Source organism: Rhagoletis pomonella, unplaced genomic scaffold, assembly GCF_013731165.1.
Source record: "Rhagoletis pomonella isolate Grant_MI unplaced genomic scaffold, Rhpom_1.0 Rhpom_scaffold_00007, whole genome shotgun sequence".
Classification (NCBI taxonomy): domain Eukaryota; kingdom Metazoa; phylum Arthropoda; class Insecta; order Diptera; family Tephritidae; genus Rhagoletis; species Rhagoletis pomonella.
Window position 1 is genome coordinate 47,182,903 of NW_023458561.1, and position 19,140 is coordinate 47,202,042.

The following is a 19,140-nucleotide window of genomic DNA, read 5'->3' on the forward strand; positions in this document are numbered from 1 at the left end:
TTTTTTTCGCTTTATTTTGTTTTAAATAAAATTGTATTAAAATATGTTATGTCCTTTTATTCTAAAAACAAACATTGTATGTTCGGATTCGATGCCTTAGAAATGTCCCGATTTCTGCCCACAGTCAATCTGGTCACCGTACTAATAGACCGCAGCACTACGAGTAGAGTAGAGATAGATAGATAGTTAGCTGCGGGCACACTTCTATCGTGCTCGTACTTTGTTGTTGTTGTTTTTGAACCATAAAGCAAATTGTTTATTTAAAAACCCCATAAAGTGTGTAAAGAGGCAGTCACCCTCGAACTTGTTGATGCTTAGTAATACCCACCTCATCCATATCAAAAACAACAGCATCTATGTACGTATGCGCATTTGACTTTGCTTTTGACTAGGTATTCATTCCCCTTTAACCTCTCAATTGCCAGCCAAGCTTCCTCTGCCCCTCAATGCATCACTTCTTGCGTGCGCCACATCTCATCGAATGCCATCAAATTACACTAAAAATAACCGTGGCTGCTGCTGTTGCCGTGGTTTATTTATGATGGACTTACGTGCGCCAACAACAACATGTCACAAAATGTTGACTCTTCATTTGTCGGTGTTGTTGTTACGCTTATATGCAGTAGGAGATGCGCTTATTGTTGAGTTTCTTATTGCTGCTGCAGCAGTTGTTTGCTGTCGTCACTGATTGTGTGCGTCTCCTAATGGCCTGCTCATTCCATTCCCTCTTCATATCAATTTGTGACAAATTTTCTTGCAATAAATTTATATGCAATCGTCTGACAATTTGTTAATTTTAATGATATTGCGGCCGTTGCTGCTTTTTCGGCTAACAAATGGCTACATTCTGTTGAAACCGACCACAAAGAATAAGATTAGAAATATTAGGTTAGATATTGCGTGTGGCTTTAACCTAGGACTTTTTACTTTGTGCTTTGTTTATCGCTGATTTACTGTTTGTTGTAGTTTATTTTGATGGCACCTTTACCTTAACTAGGGTTATTGTCTGTAGAAAATCTAACTGACATATCATTGGAATTTTATGTGATATGAAAATAGTTTTTAGGTGCAGGACATTGACACTTTAATACCTTCACCATGGCGGCACCGTTCGTTAAATTCGGTAGTAAAAAGTTGTTTTCCTTAAAACCTTAAACTGATATATTCTAAGAGAAAATTAATGCTTATAAATTCATCGGTTTGGTCGAGACCAGGTAGAGGCAGGGAGCGCTCGAATACCGACTGAACCCGTTTAAACCCCCCCTAAGAGTGAGAGCTATGGCTGTGTAATTGGGTGGAATGCCCTTGACCGCCCTCCTATCCACTCTCGGCCAGAAGGACCTTGCAATCAGGCATGTCCTGGTTTTCACCTCGCGCTCGCTTAACTCAAATTAACCCCACCTATCCAAGAGTGTACCACTGGCATCCCCATCGGCTCCTTTTCAGTTGATAATGTCAGCCACAATACGTCAGTCATACAGTTTCTCGTAATGTCGCTGTGAACTGGGGCTGGATTCTGTAACTGTGCGTTTTCAAGTGCACAGTGAAAATTGTGTGCACTCTTCATTTTGCGATTCAGGAAGTCTGAGAATGAGTTTTAGCTGTCAAAATTGTGTACACTTCCTCGTTTTACGATTCAGAAAGTGTAGGAATGAGTTTTAATTGCCAAAATTGTGTACACCTCTCTTCCGAAAAACTCACTGAGTTTTATTCGGGGAGGTTTTGGTTGTGAGTGTTTCACTCGTTGTATACTAAATTTTCTCACAGTTACATAATCCAGCCAGCCCCTGGAACCCAAACTGGCATCGCAATCCTGACTAGCGAATTCACTGCCTGAAATACACTAAAGCAGTCCGGCAGCTTGAACTTAATCATGCTGGAAAGCTCTCGAACCACTTTTGGGGCGCAGTATTCTTTGCGATCAGGGATGAATTCGACGTCCCTGAATTCCAGTGTCTAGTCCTTAAGTCGGCCTACTACTCGGTTTTTCTGAGCTTAATAGCTGTTCACACTGCTGCAGTTTTGCTTGCAATGTTGACAGACACTATATTCAGCATTACGTTAATTGCCAATATGGGGGTCGTCCGTAGTACCGCACTTATACCAAAGTGAGTTCCACCAGACTAGGGCTGCAATAGGCTTGACTACGGGTTCTTAGAGCCAATAGACAATATACAGCAGTAAAAGGCCAGTGATGCCTTCCTTGCCGTTTCCTCTATGTTCGGCTTCCAAGACAGTTTCCTGCCAGGGATGAAACCCTGGTATTTGACCTTGTCAGATAGCTGGAGATGTCCGAGACCAAAAAACTACGCCGATTTCCTGTGACTTTTGACTTAAGGGATATTTTCACTGTGGCATCAGCATCCATAGGGATGACATGTCAAAGTCATCTCAAATGTTGCATCTTAATGCGTTTTTCTGTAAAATAGTTTTTTAGAGGGCGCGCAAAGCATTCTCATCTTCGTTCGTCGAGCATGATGAGGGAATTATAGAAAGGTTTTGGTGTTCGCAGAGAGAACACCCAGCTTCCTAACTATATAGGGCTATTCTTCCCTTGATACCCAGGCTGTCATTATCGGTGCTGTTAACGCCGAATCTTAGGTATACATCCTAATGTTCATGAACATATGTACTTACATAAAAATTTTTTGCAAACGCCAGTAATTAAATAAATTTTAATAAGATACTTATTTATAGTAGAAACATATTTTTAAATCAATTTACGATTTTTATGTTCAAGATTTGAGTAGCTTTAACATCATATCAAGATCATGTGTTAGCGCCACTGAACGCCAAAAGTGGAAAGACGTGCCAGACACACTGATGCTGTGTGTCGTAACCGTCTTGATGGCTTATCAAATCGTAATTGCCTGAAAACCATTACTAAATGATTTGCTTGGCGACTGCTACTGTCACAGCAGCTCTGACCGTTGCAACGTATCCTCCAGCTAAGCAAAGATTGCTTATCGCGCGATCGTTTTGAAGAAACGCTGTAGACTTGGACAGAGGTTTTTCGTTTTGTTTTTTTACAAGCTGGCGCCTCAATCAGTGCGACACCATTTATCATCTCGAAAAAAGCACAGGGGATGCATAAATAATTAATGTTGATCCGAGTAGAAGCTGTAAAAGCAAAGCTTTAAGAGCGAGTGTATATATGTATGTAGATAACTAAGTATGTTTATGTAGGATAAGCCATACATAATAGCTTGATAACAAAAAAAAAAAAAAAACAATAAATGCGGCAACAAATATGTATAGAGTTAAGTTTTTGTGTATAGTTTTTATTTGTAACTTTGAAATGGAACTTCTGATGGATCGCACACCGGGCCAGTGAGCTTGAATCGCGCTCTATAAAAATATTATTATTGTTATTGCTGATGTTGTGTGCTGCTTTCCCAGTTATTTCCTCTGCTTCACTGCTGTTGTTGTTGCTGTTGTCATTTGATGTGGCTTTCATTGACTTATCAGGAATCAATGAGACAGCACGATCACCCCACCGCGGCGGCGTTGCCGGTTGCCGGTTTGGCGATTGCGTAGAAGCCGCAATAACTCGTAGATATGTCGGCAAGCATCACATTGAGGCGGCTGGCTGTCCGCATGCAACATTTGGTAGAAAATGTGCAATGTGCGCAAACGCGCGCGCTCATGAATAAAACAAACAATCGTCCGATCGAATGAGTGACTATGCCAGCGTTGAAACGTTGAAGAGATGGACAGCCGCGCTTGGTCGTCTGATGTGTATGTAGCAGGAACCTTCTGGTTATTTTTTGCGCTTCCAAACACCTGACCAAGCCAGTTCGACGTTGAACGTTGTGCGGTCGAATTGTAGGGAAGCCGCTTACAAGCGGCCAAGTTAAACCTGTTGCTTGCTTGCGTTCGGCTGTGTTTTTTTTTTTTTTTGACTTTACTTTACTTTAACCTACCTTGCCAACAAACTTTTTAGCAAATTTATTACACGATTCGAGTCAGCAACTCAACAATAAATTGCTACATTAGAGTTGGGTGCTGCAGCAGCCATTGAGCAGCCGGTGCAATTGCTTGCCTCCAGCCGGCAGCTAGGGTTGCAAAATAGTAGCGGGAAATATAATTTTAGCATAAAAATTCAATAATTCTGATGTAGTATGTATCATTCGCCGACAGACCGGTTGATGTATGTATGTATGTTCTCTGTTCGTCAAATTGCACTGAATGGAGTGTTTCGTCCGTTGGCAGCGCAGCAAAAGATGTCAGGCGGCCACTGCGTGTGTCGCCGCCAAGGTGTTCAACAATTCGCAAATGAATGGGTTTATCGCTTTTTAATAAGTTCACCCAACTACAAGGCGTATGGAATTTTGCAGTTTTTCTCCCCTCACCAGCGCTGCCCTTTTACTTGTCACCAAACCGTCAGCCACTACCTACCAAAAAGGCTGGGGACATGTGTCTTTTGTTTATTGGTTATCGGTTTTTTTCTTGCTCAAATTCAATGTATAGTTTTTGTTGTTGTGCTACAACTACTTGGTCTACTTTGTTGTTGACTTGGTGACAGATGTGCAGCGTTGGCGTGCTGATCGCACTTCCGACTTTGCAACACGCATAAATTTGAAAGTCCTTTAGCTTTTTTTTTTTGAAATGTCTACTGCGGTCTTTTTTCGTATGTATGTACATACGTTTGTATGCTTGTTCCATTGTTCTTTGAGGAGAGAGTTGGTTTTGCGGTTCGCCCATATTTTTAGCGCTTTAGCGATCATTTTGCTTGACCTCACCTTCCGAGAAGTATTAGGTAACTTAGAATTGGTGGGAAATTTGTTTCTCAGGCTCAGCACGTTTATTCTACATTTAGATGTGGTTTTACAGATAAACTAGCGGAGTGGAAAAAAAAGAAATAATTCACGTTAATTCATCGGCAATCATTGATTTCAAAGGGTAAATACACAAATTGCAGCAGCCAGAGATGTGGGAAAATTTTCGTGTTCGGTGTCGCGACTATAGCGTAGAGTTTAGAATGGCACTGGGTTAGAATGGCAGCGAAAAAACTTAAAGCCCAAGTATCTAAGTAGTGTTTGGGTACCATAAACCTCGTTTGACTTTGTTGAAACCCACCAACGCAATAGTGTATCGAACGTGCAACAAATTGCAAAATCTCGTGTCTTGGAATAAAGACTTTCTTGTGTCAATTGAAACCTAAAACTTCAACTAAGAAAAGTTTATAACACAACTTGTGATAAAATAGACATTAGGCCTTATACATACAGCACGTTTAATTACTTCTCTATATTATTAAATGTGCGATATGTACAACACCTCAAATCAAATACAATTTGGGCGCACCACTTCACTTCGATGCTTGACATGTACTATGCTTAACAGTGAACCAAATAAAAACTCGGACGCGAGTTTTGAGCAAGTATTGGCTATTTTCCTTTAGTTTATTTAATAATTATTACTTTGTTTATGAAAGTTAGCTAATTACTTAACAAATATCATATAAATCGAAATTTCGGCGAAATTTTTCGTAATTTTGGCACAAAGTCTAAAAGACCATGTTTTTTTTTGCTGACGTCGTCACTAGGGTTGCCAACATTTTCTGATAATATTTATAGTACTTTTTCAAAAAAATCTGAAAATATATACTATAGTACACTTCAAATATATATAGTAGATATTTTATTTAAAAGAAAAAGTAAAAACGCTTTTTAAGTAATGAAACAAGTTCTTCATGTTAATGCGGAAGTTGCTGGAATAGAGAGTAGAAAAGGAATAATTTTAAGTAAATTCGTTAATTCTTTCTTAGTGTTTTTAAAAATATGTTGTATTTTTTTAAATTATAAACTCACTATGACCTTTTACTTTAAAGAATATTTCATATAATATTGTTATTTCAGTAAAAAGGTCATCCATTTTAATATACACTTTTTCTTGCAAATTACTGAAATATATTTATATTTATAGTTGAAGAAATATAGTATTTTCGCATGTTATATTTTTTTTCCAAAAGTATATAGTACGCCGATAGGAAAAACAGTACAATACTATATATTATAGTACGGTTGGCAACCCTAGACGTCACGCATTTTCTTCCATACAAAATTACTTCATATGTTCGATTTCTTTTGTATGGAAGAAAATAATAACACCGCCGGAAACTGCATACTTGGAATTTTTCCAAAAAAGAGGAGAAACTCCAACTGTAAAAGTAAACAAAAATGGAAGCTAGCCATGAAAAGAGGTTTGTAAAGTTGTTGACTTTCTTCAAATATTCGTAATGTTTTTCAAGCTAATTTTTTGTTTGTTATATGTTTATATAAAAATATCGTCTAATCTGTAACCAAATCCGTGTAAATCACAGTTTCAAACTGTATACAAAATTAAGGAAAATTCAAATCAAAACTTACATTTTTTTAATCCGACATTAATCACACCCACATGCCATATAACGGTAATTTAGAGAAATACGAAATCTTCGATAAATCAGTAAATACTGAAGCTAATTTATTAAAAATTGATGTTTGCAATAAGTCTTTAGAAAGAAATACGTTTATGATAAAATTTTGGAAAACGGGCGTAGAATCGCCCACTTATGACCACATATGTGTATCTCGGTAACCGTTCGATCAATTTGTACCAAACTCCGTATGATTATTGTGCTTGCCACATAAAATCAAAACGCTGAAAATTATTGAAATCGGACTAAAATTACGCCCACTTTTTATGTAACGGTAAATTTCAGAAATGCTTTAAATTTCTATATTTCGAAATTTAATGACGCTAATTTACACAAAATTGATACCAACAACAATCCCTTAAAAAGAAGTAACATTATTATGGAATTTTGGAAAATAGGCGTGCTACCGCCCACATATAACTATATAAGTTTATGGAAGATATTTGAAATAGGAGTAGAATCACCGCTGCTTACCATATAGCGGCATTTTTCGGAAAGGTGAAAAAAAAAACTATATTTAATATTTGCGCCGGGTATCGGGTTCGACTCCGCCCGAACTTAGACTTTTTTACTAGTTTTAATTAAATTCTGGTGGAGGCACTTTTGACCAGTGATGAAATGATTTCGCCCTTTAAATGCCATAAGGGTTCACTAGTAACGTTTTTTTTTCAAAGCTCTGCTAATACCGATTCCAATGTTTGTGTGGTTTTAGTTTCGAAGTTGTGAAGATCAAACAATCACTGTATAACTTAGCGGATATGAGAAGAACACACCTTAAATCAGAAGCTACAGGAGCTGTCCATTCTGATGAAATGCTATTGCTAAAGCTTTCAAGGCATTAATTGATGTCCAATCAAACTTAGTGAGTGCGTTCATCAAATTTTCATACTTACTGATTTTTTTTGTCCATTTCAGAAAGATTTTTGTTTTCGAATTGAAAATTGATTTATTTCTTTACATTAGATCTATTTTCTAAAGAGCTTAAACGAAGTTACAATTATATTTATTATTACAATTTCTTAACTAGGAAGTACTTATTACATTAGTACATACTTGTAACTTTAATTATCGCATTTAATGTGTTTTTGTTTTTTTTTTTCTAAAATAAAATCGAACATACACCAAGTACATATACATATGTAGATTTGGTTATACATATGTACATATGTATGTACATAGCACGTATTATTAAGTACTTTTTATCCGCAACACGAAAGCTATTTTCAAAAATTGTCTGGCAAATTTAAAATTTTCCAAATATAGTAGCTTATAAATTATAAACAATGAAATAAGTTTCTATCTATAAATATAAACCTGTTTTAAGTAAGTAAGTACCGGCACACTGTCGTTTTTGCAAATTCAATAACTAGCATTGTAGTTACGCTAAACCCATTATATATAAATCCGTATTTAGTCGTTACAAGGTGTTGCAACATTAAAAATAAACAAATTGCATTAACATACCAACACAGCTGAGATTACTTTTTAATTAAAGCAATTCATTTTATTAATGCCGCTACACAAAAATCTTTACAAATACATACATAAGTATTTAGTAAATATATAAATATACCCGAGCTGCGGTAGAAATCGATTTTTTCGCTCATCTTAAAATTCTATTAACACATAATCCCACAAGGGCAAGTACAGGCAATTAAAAATATGTATATATTTATTTACATATAGATTTGCACATAGTTTATTTTTTTATTTTTCTAGACTTATAAACTTGAAACTTCGAGAATAGAATTAACGACGATTTACCAATATATGTATGTAGTTGACGAGTTTTGAATTCCCGTATAGACTTGGCTTTTTTTTTATCTATTTGCGTGTGAGTGTGTATGTGTGTCTTTTTACATTGCGTTGCACTTAAATTTAAAACCAGTAAAGATCCTTAGATGACTCTTGTACTTGCGCTTCAAGTCCTGCAAAGAAGAGACAATATATATATTTTTTAAAATAATTAGATACAAATTTAATCAGAGTAGACGTAATAGAATCTTTTAATAACGTCCTCCGAGAAGCGATCGCATGTCACTGCTCCATATTGGGCATGCTCGGCAACTGGTGGACTTTGTCTGTGTTCTCCTAAATCAGAATAATTCGTTCGGGAATGGATGAGGCATATATTACTAGATATGCAACAAGGGACACTCCGCAAGCTGTTCTTTTCCCACCCATTTGAGTCTAACGGTACGCTTATAGGGTGGATGCTGCAACTGCTAAGTACCGACAAATGTTGGACGAGCTATTGCAGAACGCGGTCTGAATGCCAACCCAGTAAAAATAATCACGGCACTCTTTACGAAGCAAACTTATATCCTAACATACATATTTATGTATTTAAATTTGTCTACACTAATCGGTTTGGCACTGTTGCCCTCAAATGCATTAATATATCGGGGCCTAACTGCCAAAAATGGGTGAAAGATTTTTTTTTAATTCTCTTTTTGATGCAGAAATGCATCTAGATACTCTAGGAATATTTCGGCATCAAAAATAAAATATGGAAAAAAAATTCGCTTACACCTTTTTGGTGCTTAGGGGTCGATATGTACTCAGTTGAACAGAAAACTGACTTGACAGCACAACCTTGAGGTACGGACCAGAAAGTCCATTACCCGACGTCTTCGCCACAAAACGGCTACATTCAAGAAATAGCGCTTTAAACCGCCCATAGATCCCTGGATGTATGTACATATATGTACAGCAGTCGTAGGTCCTAACTTATTTTTTGGCATCAGAAATTGGTGGATATCACTGGATACTTATCCCTTACTCATTCTAAACTTACCAAGGTTCAACTTTAAATGTGTTTTTATATCTGCCTCCGCATGACGTTATTGCTTCAGCGGTAGCCATTATTGTAGAATTAAGACTCAGGGAGGCAGGTTTCTGGCCTCATGGTGTATCCGGCCACTCGAAAATCTTAGGAACGATGGCGCCCATACCAATACCTGCCAGTACTGACTACTACTCACCTGGGACGGGACTGGAACAACAAGCTCGTCACATACGAAGAGCTATAAACATGTATACTGATGTCTCCAAACTCGACGGAAAGGTCGGAGGAACCTTGCTCCCAGAGCAGGAAATAAATATATCATTTCGGATTCCAGACCACTTTAGTGTATACTATGCGAAGCTGCTGGCTATTTAGGATGCCCCTCGGCACCTAATAAGAATTCCCAAGAAAAATACGGGTCTTTATCTTCTCTAACAGTCAACCATGACTGGACAAAGCAAGATCTCTCACTGAATGCCGCAGATCTCTAAAGATATAGCCCATACAAAGATACAACTCATATGGGTGCCTATACGGTGTAGTGCTAAGAGTATCCCATAATTTTTACGAAGAACGTGGCAGATAAAGCAATAGCTACTTTTAAACTATGTACATGCTAGGAACAACACCATACAAGGAGCAAACGCTGGGGAAACCTCTTATGACAAAAAACACGCACGAGGTATCCATTCACTCAGGAATTTTTAGAGGTCACTGTCTCATCGGTGCCTTCTAAGAACGATTGGGAAGCATAGCTCGCAGCTATAGAAGAAACTGAACTGTGGCTTATCGACTATTCTCTTAGCCTGTCTTCAGATGCCATCTACTCTGATAGCTAAGCAGCTATGGGGTCAAAAGACTGCTTTGAAGCCTTGTGGATAACACTAAATATTTCCACCCTCATAGTAAGGGTGCCACGACAGACGAGCTTGCGAGGAAGGGAACCTGCGGGCATACCGAAATCTAACTACAAATCATGGCTTTACTTACACTTATTCATCTAAACTCTAGAACGTCCTATACTTAGACACCGGAAATATGGCCGGCTTAATGGACAGGTATTCTAGTAGAAAAGCTTTGCCTGCTAATGCTTTCGTGCTGCCGTCATGAGGACGAAATTGAAAGCATACAACAGTGTTTATATCTCTACCCAATCCTGGCACTTCACCATTACTTCTACCTGAGCGCACACGGCACTATGAAATCTGAAGGTTTTTTAGTACCCATATACATAAGCTGCATTTTTTTTGTAAGCGAGCGACAAAAGAACGCTCAACTCGGGTAAAATTTCCTTTTAGCTACAAGCCGGTAGACGGCAAGAAACATGTGATTAGTTCAACGGGATGTAGACACAAAAAAACAATAGAAATTAGTAATTATGCGAGGTATTTGCGTGATATATATACTTAATTAAAATATATATCATGTACATATATACAAAACTAAAAATTTCCCTCTCCACTTTCCCACTAACAATTCACAATAGAGCATTTTTTTCACTTAACAACACTACTCTTCAGGTCGCGTATGTTTTAACCGACCTGGCTGAACTCGGATAAATAGCCGAGTTTGTATTGTTGCTTTGCGTGTATTTCGTTATTTAAGCGAGTGTTCTTTTGTAGCTCGGTTGCAAAAGAATGGGCCTATAATATAATGTAGCGAGCTCTCAAACTGTACTAAGTCCACTAGGCCTAAGTGTGTCTCTCTACTGTACTGCCATTTCAACCTAGCCTACGTAACTTAGTACAGTCAGTCTTAATCAAATAACGAAACCTACTGCAACTGAAAAACCTAACTAAGAATATATTTAAGAAAAAGCTTTCACTTTAAATAGGAAATTGTACTTATTCCTTATTAAATAAAGCCTTAATTTCATGAAAATTGCTTCAAAATGCTTAAATGTATAAAAAAAAATATTCAATGCGCGCCAGACTTTATTGAATGTTAGTTTTGCTTTAACGCGGCCTATATGCCATTTATGTATACATACATACATATATAGTACGTACTAGTATGTATTTTCTTTATTGGGGTTGTTTATAAAGGAGTGAGCTGCTGGAAAAGTTCTTTTCATTTTACGACAAACAGTGACATTCCAGCTTGGCGGCCATTTTTATTGTTTTATGGCGTTTGTCCTTTCGACCTCACTTGCGGTGACTCGTAAAAGTACAAATTCATATGGACATCCATATACATATATATATGAGTATACCACGTGCACACGTAAATACAGATATACATACATATGTACAAACATGCGTTTGATAAAGCGAAACTTTTGTATGTTTGAATAAATTTTGTGAAGGATGAAACAACCACCACCAAATATTTAAGTTTAACAAACACAGCACCACGCGTAAGACATCCGCAAAAAAGGTGAGGTCTTATACATATGTATGTACATACATACATACATACATATATACATATGTGGGGATACTTTTACGTTTGTTGTGCTCATACATATGTACTATGTATTGTTAATATTTGTCCATGCGGTTTAACGCACATCCTTTTTTCCGCTGCGGAATTTCATTGCCTTGAAAAGGGTCCCCACACGTCGTTTTGAATAATTACAACAGCTGGGGTTGTCATGGCAACCGTACAATTGATGTGCTTACATATGAAAAGGATTCACTTTCATCTGCGCTCGAAGAAAAGCAAAACAAGGTGGGGCGAAGCAAGGTCCAGGTGAATGTATGTATGTACATGCATACTACCTACATTTGTATGTACTAAATTTGCCGTTATCCTCCTACACCCTCATCGTTCACAGTTGACGTATTGGTCGAGTGGTTCGAGGTGCCCACTACCTCCCGTAGAGCCAGGTTCGATCCCAAATCCGAGGAACATTAAAAAAAAAATTTAGAAAAAGTGCTTTATTTTAAAGGTCCATATAGTTGGTGTGTTTTTTTAATCATATGTTATTTGGACAGTGCCAGCTCTTTTCGCGCTGGAAATCTTGACAGAAAGCCAATATCATATCTCTGGGGATGAGAAAGGCCGCACATGATCCACTGAGAGACGGTGTGTTCAGAGAGCTATTCGTGAAATAGAGCCAGAAACTGTCACCAAAGTCTTGGACAACTGGGATCATATGAATAAAATCGCGTTCCATAAATAATAGAAATGTTTGCTCTTTCCAATAAACCCATAATACATATAACCAAATAAATTATTTTTGTATTTTTTTGATATTTTTAAATAGAACCCATTTTTAAAAAGAAAGCCCTATACAATTCCTGAAATGGTAAATACATGGGCGCTGAACCAACGATTTCGTGTTGCAGAACAGTGAAATGATATGTATGTGTGTGTATTAGGGCGGGTCAATTTGAAAATGATTTTTTATTTGCCGTTAACCACATAACTATTCAGTAGTAGCCTTATTTTTTGTAGCTTAACTTGATAACTTTTAACCCCCAAAAATTGTTACAAAGGGTCCTTAAGCAGTGTTTCTTCTGAAGCACGAGCGGTATTCAACGACATTTTTGTGGTAGCCTCCTTCTTTAGAGTTTCTCATGTGGAAAATACAATCAGAAATAAGTTTGTGACGTAGTTTCGTCAAATAAGAATCTTCTCTCTTCGCGAAATTTAAAAATTAAGAAAGGCAAAAAACGAATTTTTAAAGACGAAATTAACGAAAAAGTCAAACCTGTTCAATATTCCTTGCTCCACACAGAAACTTTTGAAAAATTACTATTGAAATTCTGTGCAAATATTTTTTAGAAATTCGAACTCAAACGGCTAAAAAAGGTTTTCTCCTTAACAAAGTTTTATTTTGCTGAAGTGTCGTAAAAAAGACTTTAAATTTTTAATAAAACCAAGCCCAAACACCCTAAAAAATTCCAGAGAGGGTTCCATAATAAAATCGTTAGTATTGAAAAATTATTAAATAAACAGTATTATTATTGGAAGTCTCCTCAAGAGAAACAGAGTTTTCCACCCGAAAATATTGATTTTCAAAAATTCTATACCTTTTCTAAGCAAAAGTGTTTTCCTCCATACAAAATGCATGGGAAACTTCGTAAGCTTTGAAGTAGTTCTAAAGATCTTTTTTTTTAACAAAAAAAAAAATACGGGTATTTTTTCTATGTAGAAAATCCTAGGGGGGAGAGCTTTCCGCCTCCATATATTTTTGTGCCACCCTAATATGCATATGTATAAATAGTACCATTTGTATGTTTTTTTTTTTGTTCGAACTCACCTGCCATTGTGGGGTAACTGGAATAGGCTGCCGCACTTTCGAGCGCATGCGCGGTCTGTTGGTCGTGATGCAGTCTGCAATGAGAAAAAAATGCAATTGCAATTATGTATGTACATACATACATATATAGTATATACAATACTATATTTTATAGGTTTCTATTGGCCTAAGTTGGAACATTTGTAAATGATTACACCCTGCGACAGTAGTAGACACAAAAAATCGATATATTCAAGTAACGCGGCGTCAGGATTTTTTTTAAAAAGACTTTGAAATTTCAAGGGTAAAACAAATTATCTAAAATTTCAGTGCAATTTAGAATACCAAATGAAAGGGGAAAATTCTGTAGAATTGAAAAATTAATGTTTTTGTGAAGAAGGAGGAAGAAGTATTGAAATTTTCTTTTTAAAATTGTATGTCTAAATATCCTAAAAAATTTCCAATAGTTATTTTTGAAAAAAATTCGTATTAAGGGCCGAAAAAATTAATTAGATTTTAAAAATTATATTATTTGTTAACAATTATTTTTAAAATCTACAGAATTTTCTTTTTCATTTGGTAACCATATTGTTATTCTACATTGTAATGAAATTTTGAAATAATTTTATGAATTAATCACATCATTTAAATTTCAAAATTCTGTCAAAAAATCCTGACATCAGAGAAAAAAATAAAAACGGCCCTAGTTTCGTGTGTACGCTGATTTTATTTTTATTCGAAATTTTTTAGTTTTTCTCGCGCGTTGTCATTTTCAAAATTGGTTTCAACTGCTCATATTCAAATTATCTGAAGTCTGATTTATATGGGCTATTCAGGAGAAAGTTATGCTTTTGAGAGAAAGCCATCTTTTCATAAAAGTTGAAACAATCTAATGCTCTTATGCATATTAAAACATATTTTACAAATGTACATACCTGGTACCATGGCTGTATTGCTGTGGCAACCGTAACAGGCTACCGTATTGCGCCATATTGTGATGGTAGGCATGTGCGTGTGCCGCATGCGCATGTGCCGCGTGCGCATAAGAACCATAGTGTGCAGCGGCGGCATGTGGCACCCATGGATCCGTTGCGTAGCCACCGTCCGAGGTGTACAGATCACCAACCTGAAATTATTAGCAAATAACAAAAAAAATATATTAAAAATGTGTAGATACTTATTTATTTAAAGTCGATAGTGTGCACGAATAACTGCATGGATGATAACAAAGCTAAAGATCATATGGATATTTTTTATTGCAGTTGGGGAACAGTATAATCGATTTCGGTGATGTATGTATGTATAAATAGTATATCCGTCACTCACCTGCGGATGTGACGGCGCGTGCACTGGATGCACATAGTTACTGTTCCAAAACGAAGGTGGGAAATTTCTTGCTGACATGGGACTACTCGTTTCTGTAATGAAAAAGAGAAATGGGGGAAAAAAATTAATATATGTAGGTTAATATTGGAAACAATTGAAGTAATTGCTTAAGTAGTTGCTAGTCAAAGCCAATCTCTGTATTAGAATTGTTTTTGTTTTTAAATTGAATCACTATCTTTCTGAATAATCACTTAACCAGTTGACCTTTCAATTCTAACTTTATCTTAACCCCAGAATAGTAACTCCATTTTTATGTCCATAAAAGTAAGGAAACGAAGACCAACTTGCAACAGTTTCCTCATCATAAAGGACCCATAAATTAAGATCTGCGAGATTTGTGACTTTATGTCCTTAGCTCAAAGATCCTACAAGCGGTGTACGTTCTCTGCCCATGCCTGCTCATGAGTATGACATCTACGAAGTTAAACTATTTCTGATATGTGCATACATAATATTTGTACCATCTATCCGAATCATCCTCAGGGTGTCTGGTTTGTATTTCCCTGCATGATGTTTTTTTCTGGATTTACACTAATTAAGCCCAACCTTGGTAAACCAATAAAAGTTTATATTCAGACCTAATTAGATTTTACCGCGTATGGTACTATCGATAACTAGATATGTTCCATAGTAGTGGGGATAATAATCCATCATGTGTGGGCAGCACGTTTTTTGTTCTCGGCTAACAAATCCTTGCTTTCCAAAAACTTTCTAATTATGACCACAATAATTTGATGTGCGACCATCTCTGGAATTTAATCTGTAGTTCCACTCTTTGGGATCTTAGCGCGTTGGGGACGGCGAATACCGCAGGAGCGATGGGCTTTACAACGATGTAGACATATCGGATTAAAAAAATATCAAACACTGATCGCAATGCTGGTAATAGAGGAGGAAGAAGGCCTTATCTGCGATAGAAAGACCAGATGGAGAAGGACTCGACATCACTTGATACTTCAAATTGGCGTCAGTTGGCACAGAAAAGAAACGACTTGCTGTTTTGGACTCGTCCAGAATCGCTTAGGCGCTAACAGTGCCAATCAAGAAGTATGCAGGCGAAGAAAAGCTGTATTAGAAGGCTAGAAACTTTGGCGCTCCCATTCCAAAAAAAAAAAAAAGAATCGAGCACGAAAGACCTGTCGCTGCAAAAAAATCAGGATTAAAGGCTAAAAAAGCCAAAGCTAAATATTTAAATGCCAAAGAAGAAAAAAATCAACCTATTTTTAGACAAATTCTAAATACTTCAATAACCATAAATTCCAATATCTTTATAACCTTACTTCCACAAAGATTTTTATGGACTCATTGACTTCAGCTGTTTCCCATTCTCATGCACGCACTTTCCCGCCACCCAACTCCCGCACAATTACCAACTTAACCACCACCCGCCTGCTGGCTGGAGCCGCAGCTGCTATCTCCACTGATTACCGCACGTAATTGTAAATATTTTGTGGCATTCGCAGTTTCAATTGGTTGGCATTGAGGAATTGAAAGTGAATTTAAATGATGCCTACTTTTGCCTACATACACGTCTGACTTTCGGTGTAAATGCTGCTGCTGCTGCTACTTCTGCAGTTGCTGTTGCTGTTGCTGTTGGTGATGTGGCTGCCGCCGTCGCCGCCCCTAACACGGCATGATGGAGACATCTTGGCGCACGTATGCGGTTGTTGTTTGTCGTTATGGATTCGTAGAGTTGGTTTGGCTTGTTGCTTCTGCTTTGTTTTTTTTTTTCACTCCTTACTTCGCGGTGTTTTTGGTGCTTGTTGCCTCGATTGTTGGTTTAGCTGTGTGTTAAAGTGCCTCGATTGTGTTGGTATTAATGGGAATTCCTTAGCGTCATTTCGTATGCACAACGGCGAGCTGACGACAGTCTGCTCAGCTGACTGGAGGCTGGTTGCATCTTTGGCTAACTGGGGCAGACTGGAGCTAGCTTTATTGCTATTGCAAACAAGGAGTTGGGTGTGTATTTGCTTTTGGTTTTTTTTTTTTTTGTGATCCAGTGTGCCGTGGAGTACAGTTGTATGCCTAGTAAATATGCACTTTTATATTATTCTTTGTTTGTTTGTTGGTATGCATGTCTGCAGCTGTGACTGATTTTGGCAGTGCTGGCTGGAGCCACTGTGGCACGCGGCATTTGAGCGTAAGCAGGCGAAACGCAGCGTCAGCAAGTTTTTGCCTTTTGTAACGCTCAGCAACAGCGCAGCGTTAGTATGTAGGCATGTGTGGTGTATCAAAACATATGTATGTAGAGACGCTGAAAGAGTGCAAACAAATAGATACGATTCCCGCTCTAAATTGAGTTCGGAATGTTGTCGTCAGACATGGAATCAAACTCATCCGCGTCGCCACCACCATCGGCAGCAAAAGCCAGATCAACAGCAACAGCCGCTTCAGCTTGTGCAACATTATCGTCCGCCAATTCCAAATCTAACTAGATACATATTTGTTGGTTGGCGGCGTCCCAGTGCAGCAGCAGCACGTTTAACGTGCGACAATACAAAATTCCGGCTGTTGCATTCCATAGCAGCACTCTTCAAGTGTCGAGTAGCGCTTTCTGTTATGAGCTCTATTTTTGGTAGTAGTTAAACTTCAGGAGGCTTACGGCTGCTTTATCGTTCAAATGCGCTTAATGAATCAACTTAATAAAGAAATAAACACTTCAAATAAAATAAGCATAACTTTATTTAGCATTTATGTTTATGTATACTTTACATACATTTACATATTAATATGTATGTATGTGTACATTAGACCATACCAGCTTAAAAGCAAATTGAAATAGTTGGCCGTACACCCCTCATGTTGAAGTATTTTCGCAAGGCAATTTCGAAACACAAATATGTTTGGCTGAACCCAGAGGTCGCCGTCTTACATATTTTGGTGACGCCTACATTAGGCAATCATTTTTTGAAGTGAAAATTCTTTAGCGGCGGTTGGTTGGTTGGGAGTAAATTTGAATTAGCCAATTGAATTAGGAAATTGAACACGGAAATGGTGCAACGGAAATGGTTGAGACGGAAACAAGTACTTCTTGAAAAATACCTATACGTACATAGATAAAGAAAAGGATAAAGGCAAAGGTAAATATAAAAATAAAAATAAAAACAAAAACAAAGATGCGTAAAGATAAAGGCAAAAATGAAGACCAAGTTCAATTTAGACACTTTATTTATATAAGGTCAAAGGTGGAGGGGAATATGTAGATGAAGAAAATGATAAACATAAAAGTATAAACAGAGATAAATATAAGGAAAAAGATGAGCATGAGGATACAGATAAAAGTAAAGATGAAGATAGAAGAAGAAAGATTAAAATAAAGGTAATTATGTAGAAAAAGATATAGATACACAGAGCCTCAATCTGGGAACTATTTTGGGATTTTAAAGATTTTCGTGATTCCCGGGACTTATCGACATAATAATCGATATTATCTATTTTTTCATCGATTATTTATCGATTTTGTTATCGATTACTTATCGATACTTTATCGATTACTTATAGATTTTTTAAAGATTTTGTTATCGATTATTTATCGATCTTTTTATCGATTTTGTTATCGACTATTTATTGGTTTTGTTAATGATTTCGTTATCGATTATTTTTCGATCTTGTTATCGATTTTGTTATCGCTATTTTTATCGATTTTCTTATCGCTATTTTTATCGATTTGGCCATCGAAATTTTTATCAAATTAGTCATCGATTTTGTTATCGATATTTTTATCAGTTTTGTTATCGATATTTTGTTAGATGGTTACTATCGATTTTATTATCGATAGAGTATAAAGATAAAGGAAATCATAAATGTACATAATTAGAACGAACAGGGGTAGAGGTAGGATCTAGATAGAAAAAAGACTAAAAGTATAATCTTAAGCAAAAGCAGATGTTCATATGTATGTACGTACATATGTATGTATATTGGTTATGAGACAAAATAGATACATAATGTAAGTTTCACTTCTCCAATGTGGCCGAGGCGCATTTACTTTTTTTTAAACAGTTTTACTAGAATAATAAAATTACTTCCTGAGCAAAAGTTTAATGAGTTTTGGTGAGCTTTAATTTACTGGCATTAGGGTGGTATGTTAGGATACTTGAGTCCAATGATCTGTAGAACAAAAAATTGTCTTCGAATCGAAATGCACGCTTCCTTAGCAATAGTTTAATTTTTTGTGGACTTTAATTAAGTGACATTAGGGTGATACGTCAGGATGACAGAAACTGAGAGCTGCTGGATAACTATTATATACCCAAAAATTGGCTCCTCGATACAAGAACATCGATATAGCATACTTAAAATCCGACTGTTAATGCCGAAGATATGACAAAAAATGAAAAAAAAATTGTTTTACCAAAT

The 19,140-nt window shown here is 36.8% G+C and overlaps 1 protein-coding gene across 2 annotated transcripts in view; it reads right to left on the reverse strand.

The window, feature by feature from the left end:
- Positions 1 to 4,758: 4,758 nt before the first annotated feature.
- The window catches only part of LOC118742936 (protein vestigial), a 59,535-nt gene continuing 45,153 nt past the window's right edge, over positions 4,759 to 19,140 (reverse strand). Inside the window, exons 4-7 of one of the 2 annotated variants that reach the window (XM_036475366.1) lie at positions 14,722 to 14,813; positions 14,331 to 14,521; positions 13,417 to 13,490; positions 4,759 to 4,838 (exon numbers count right to left, since the gene is read on the reverse strand). In XM_036475366.1, coding sequence (XP_036331259.1) covers positions 4,828 to 4,838; positions 13,417 to 13,490; positions 14,331 to 14,521; positions 14,722 to 14,813 — 368 coding nt within the window. In that variant the 3' untranslated portion in view covers positions 4,759 to 4,827. Of the gene's footprint in view, positions 4,839 to 8,242; positions 8,350 to 13,416; positions 13,491 to 14,330; positions 14,522 to 14,721; positions 14,814 to 19,140 lie in introns of those variants that run through there. The other variant, XM_036475365.1, reaches the window with a different exon arrangement.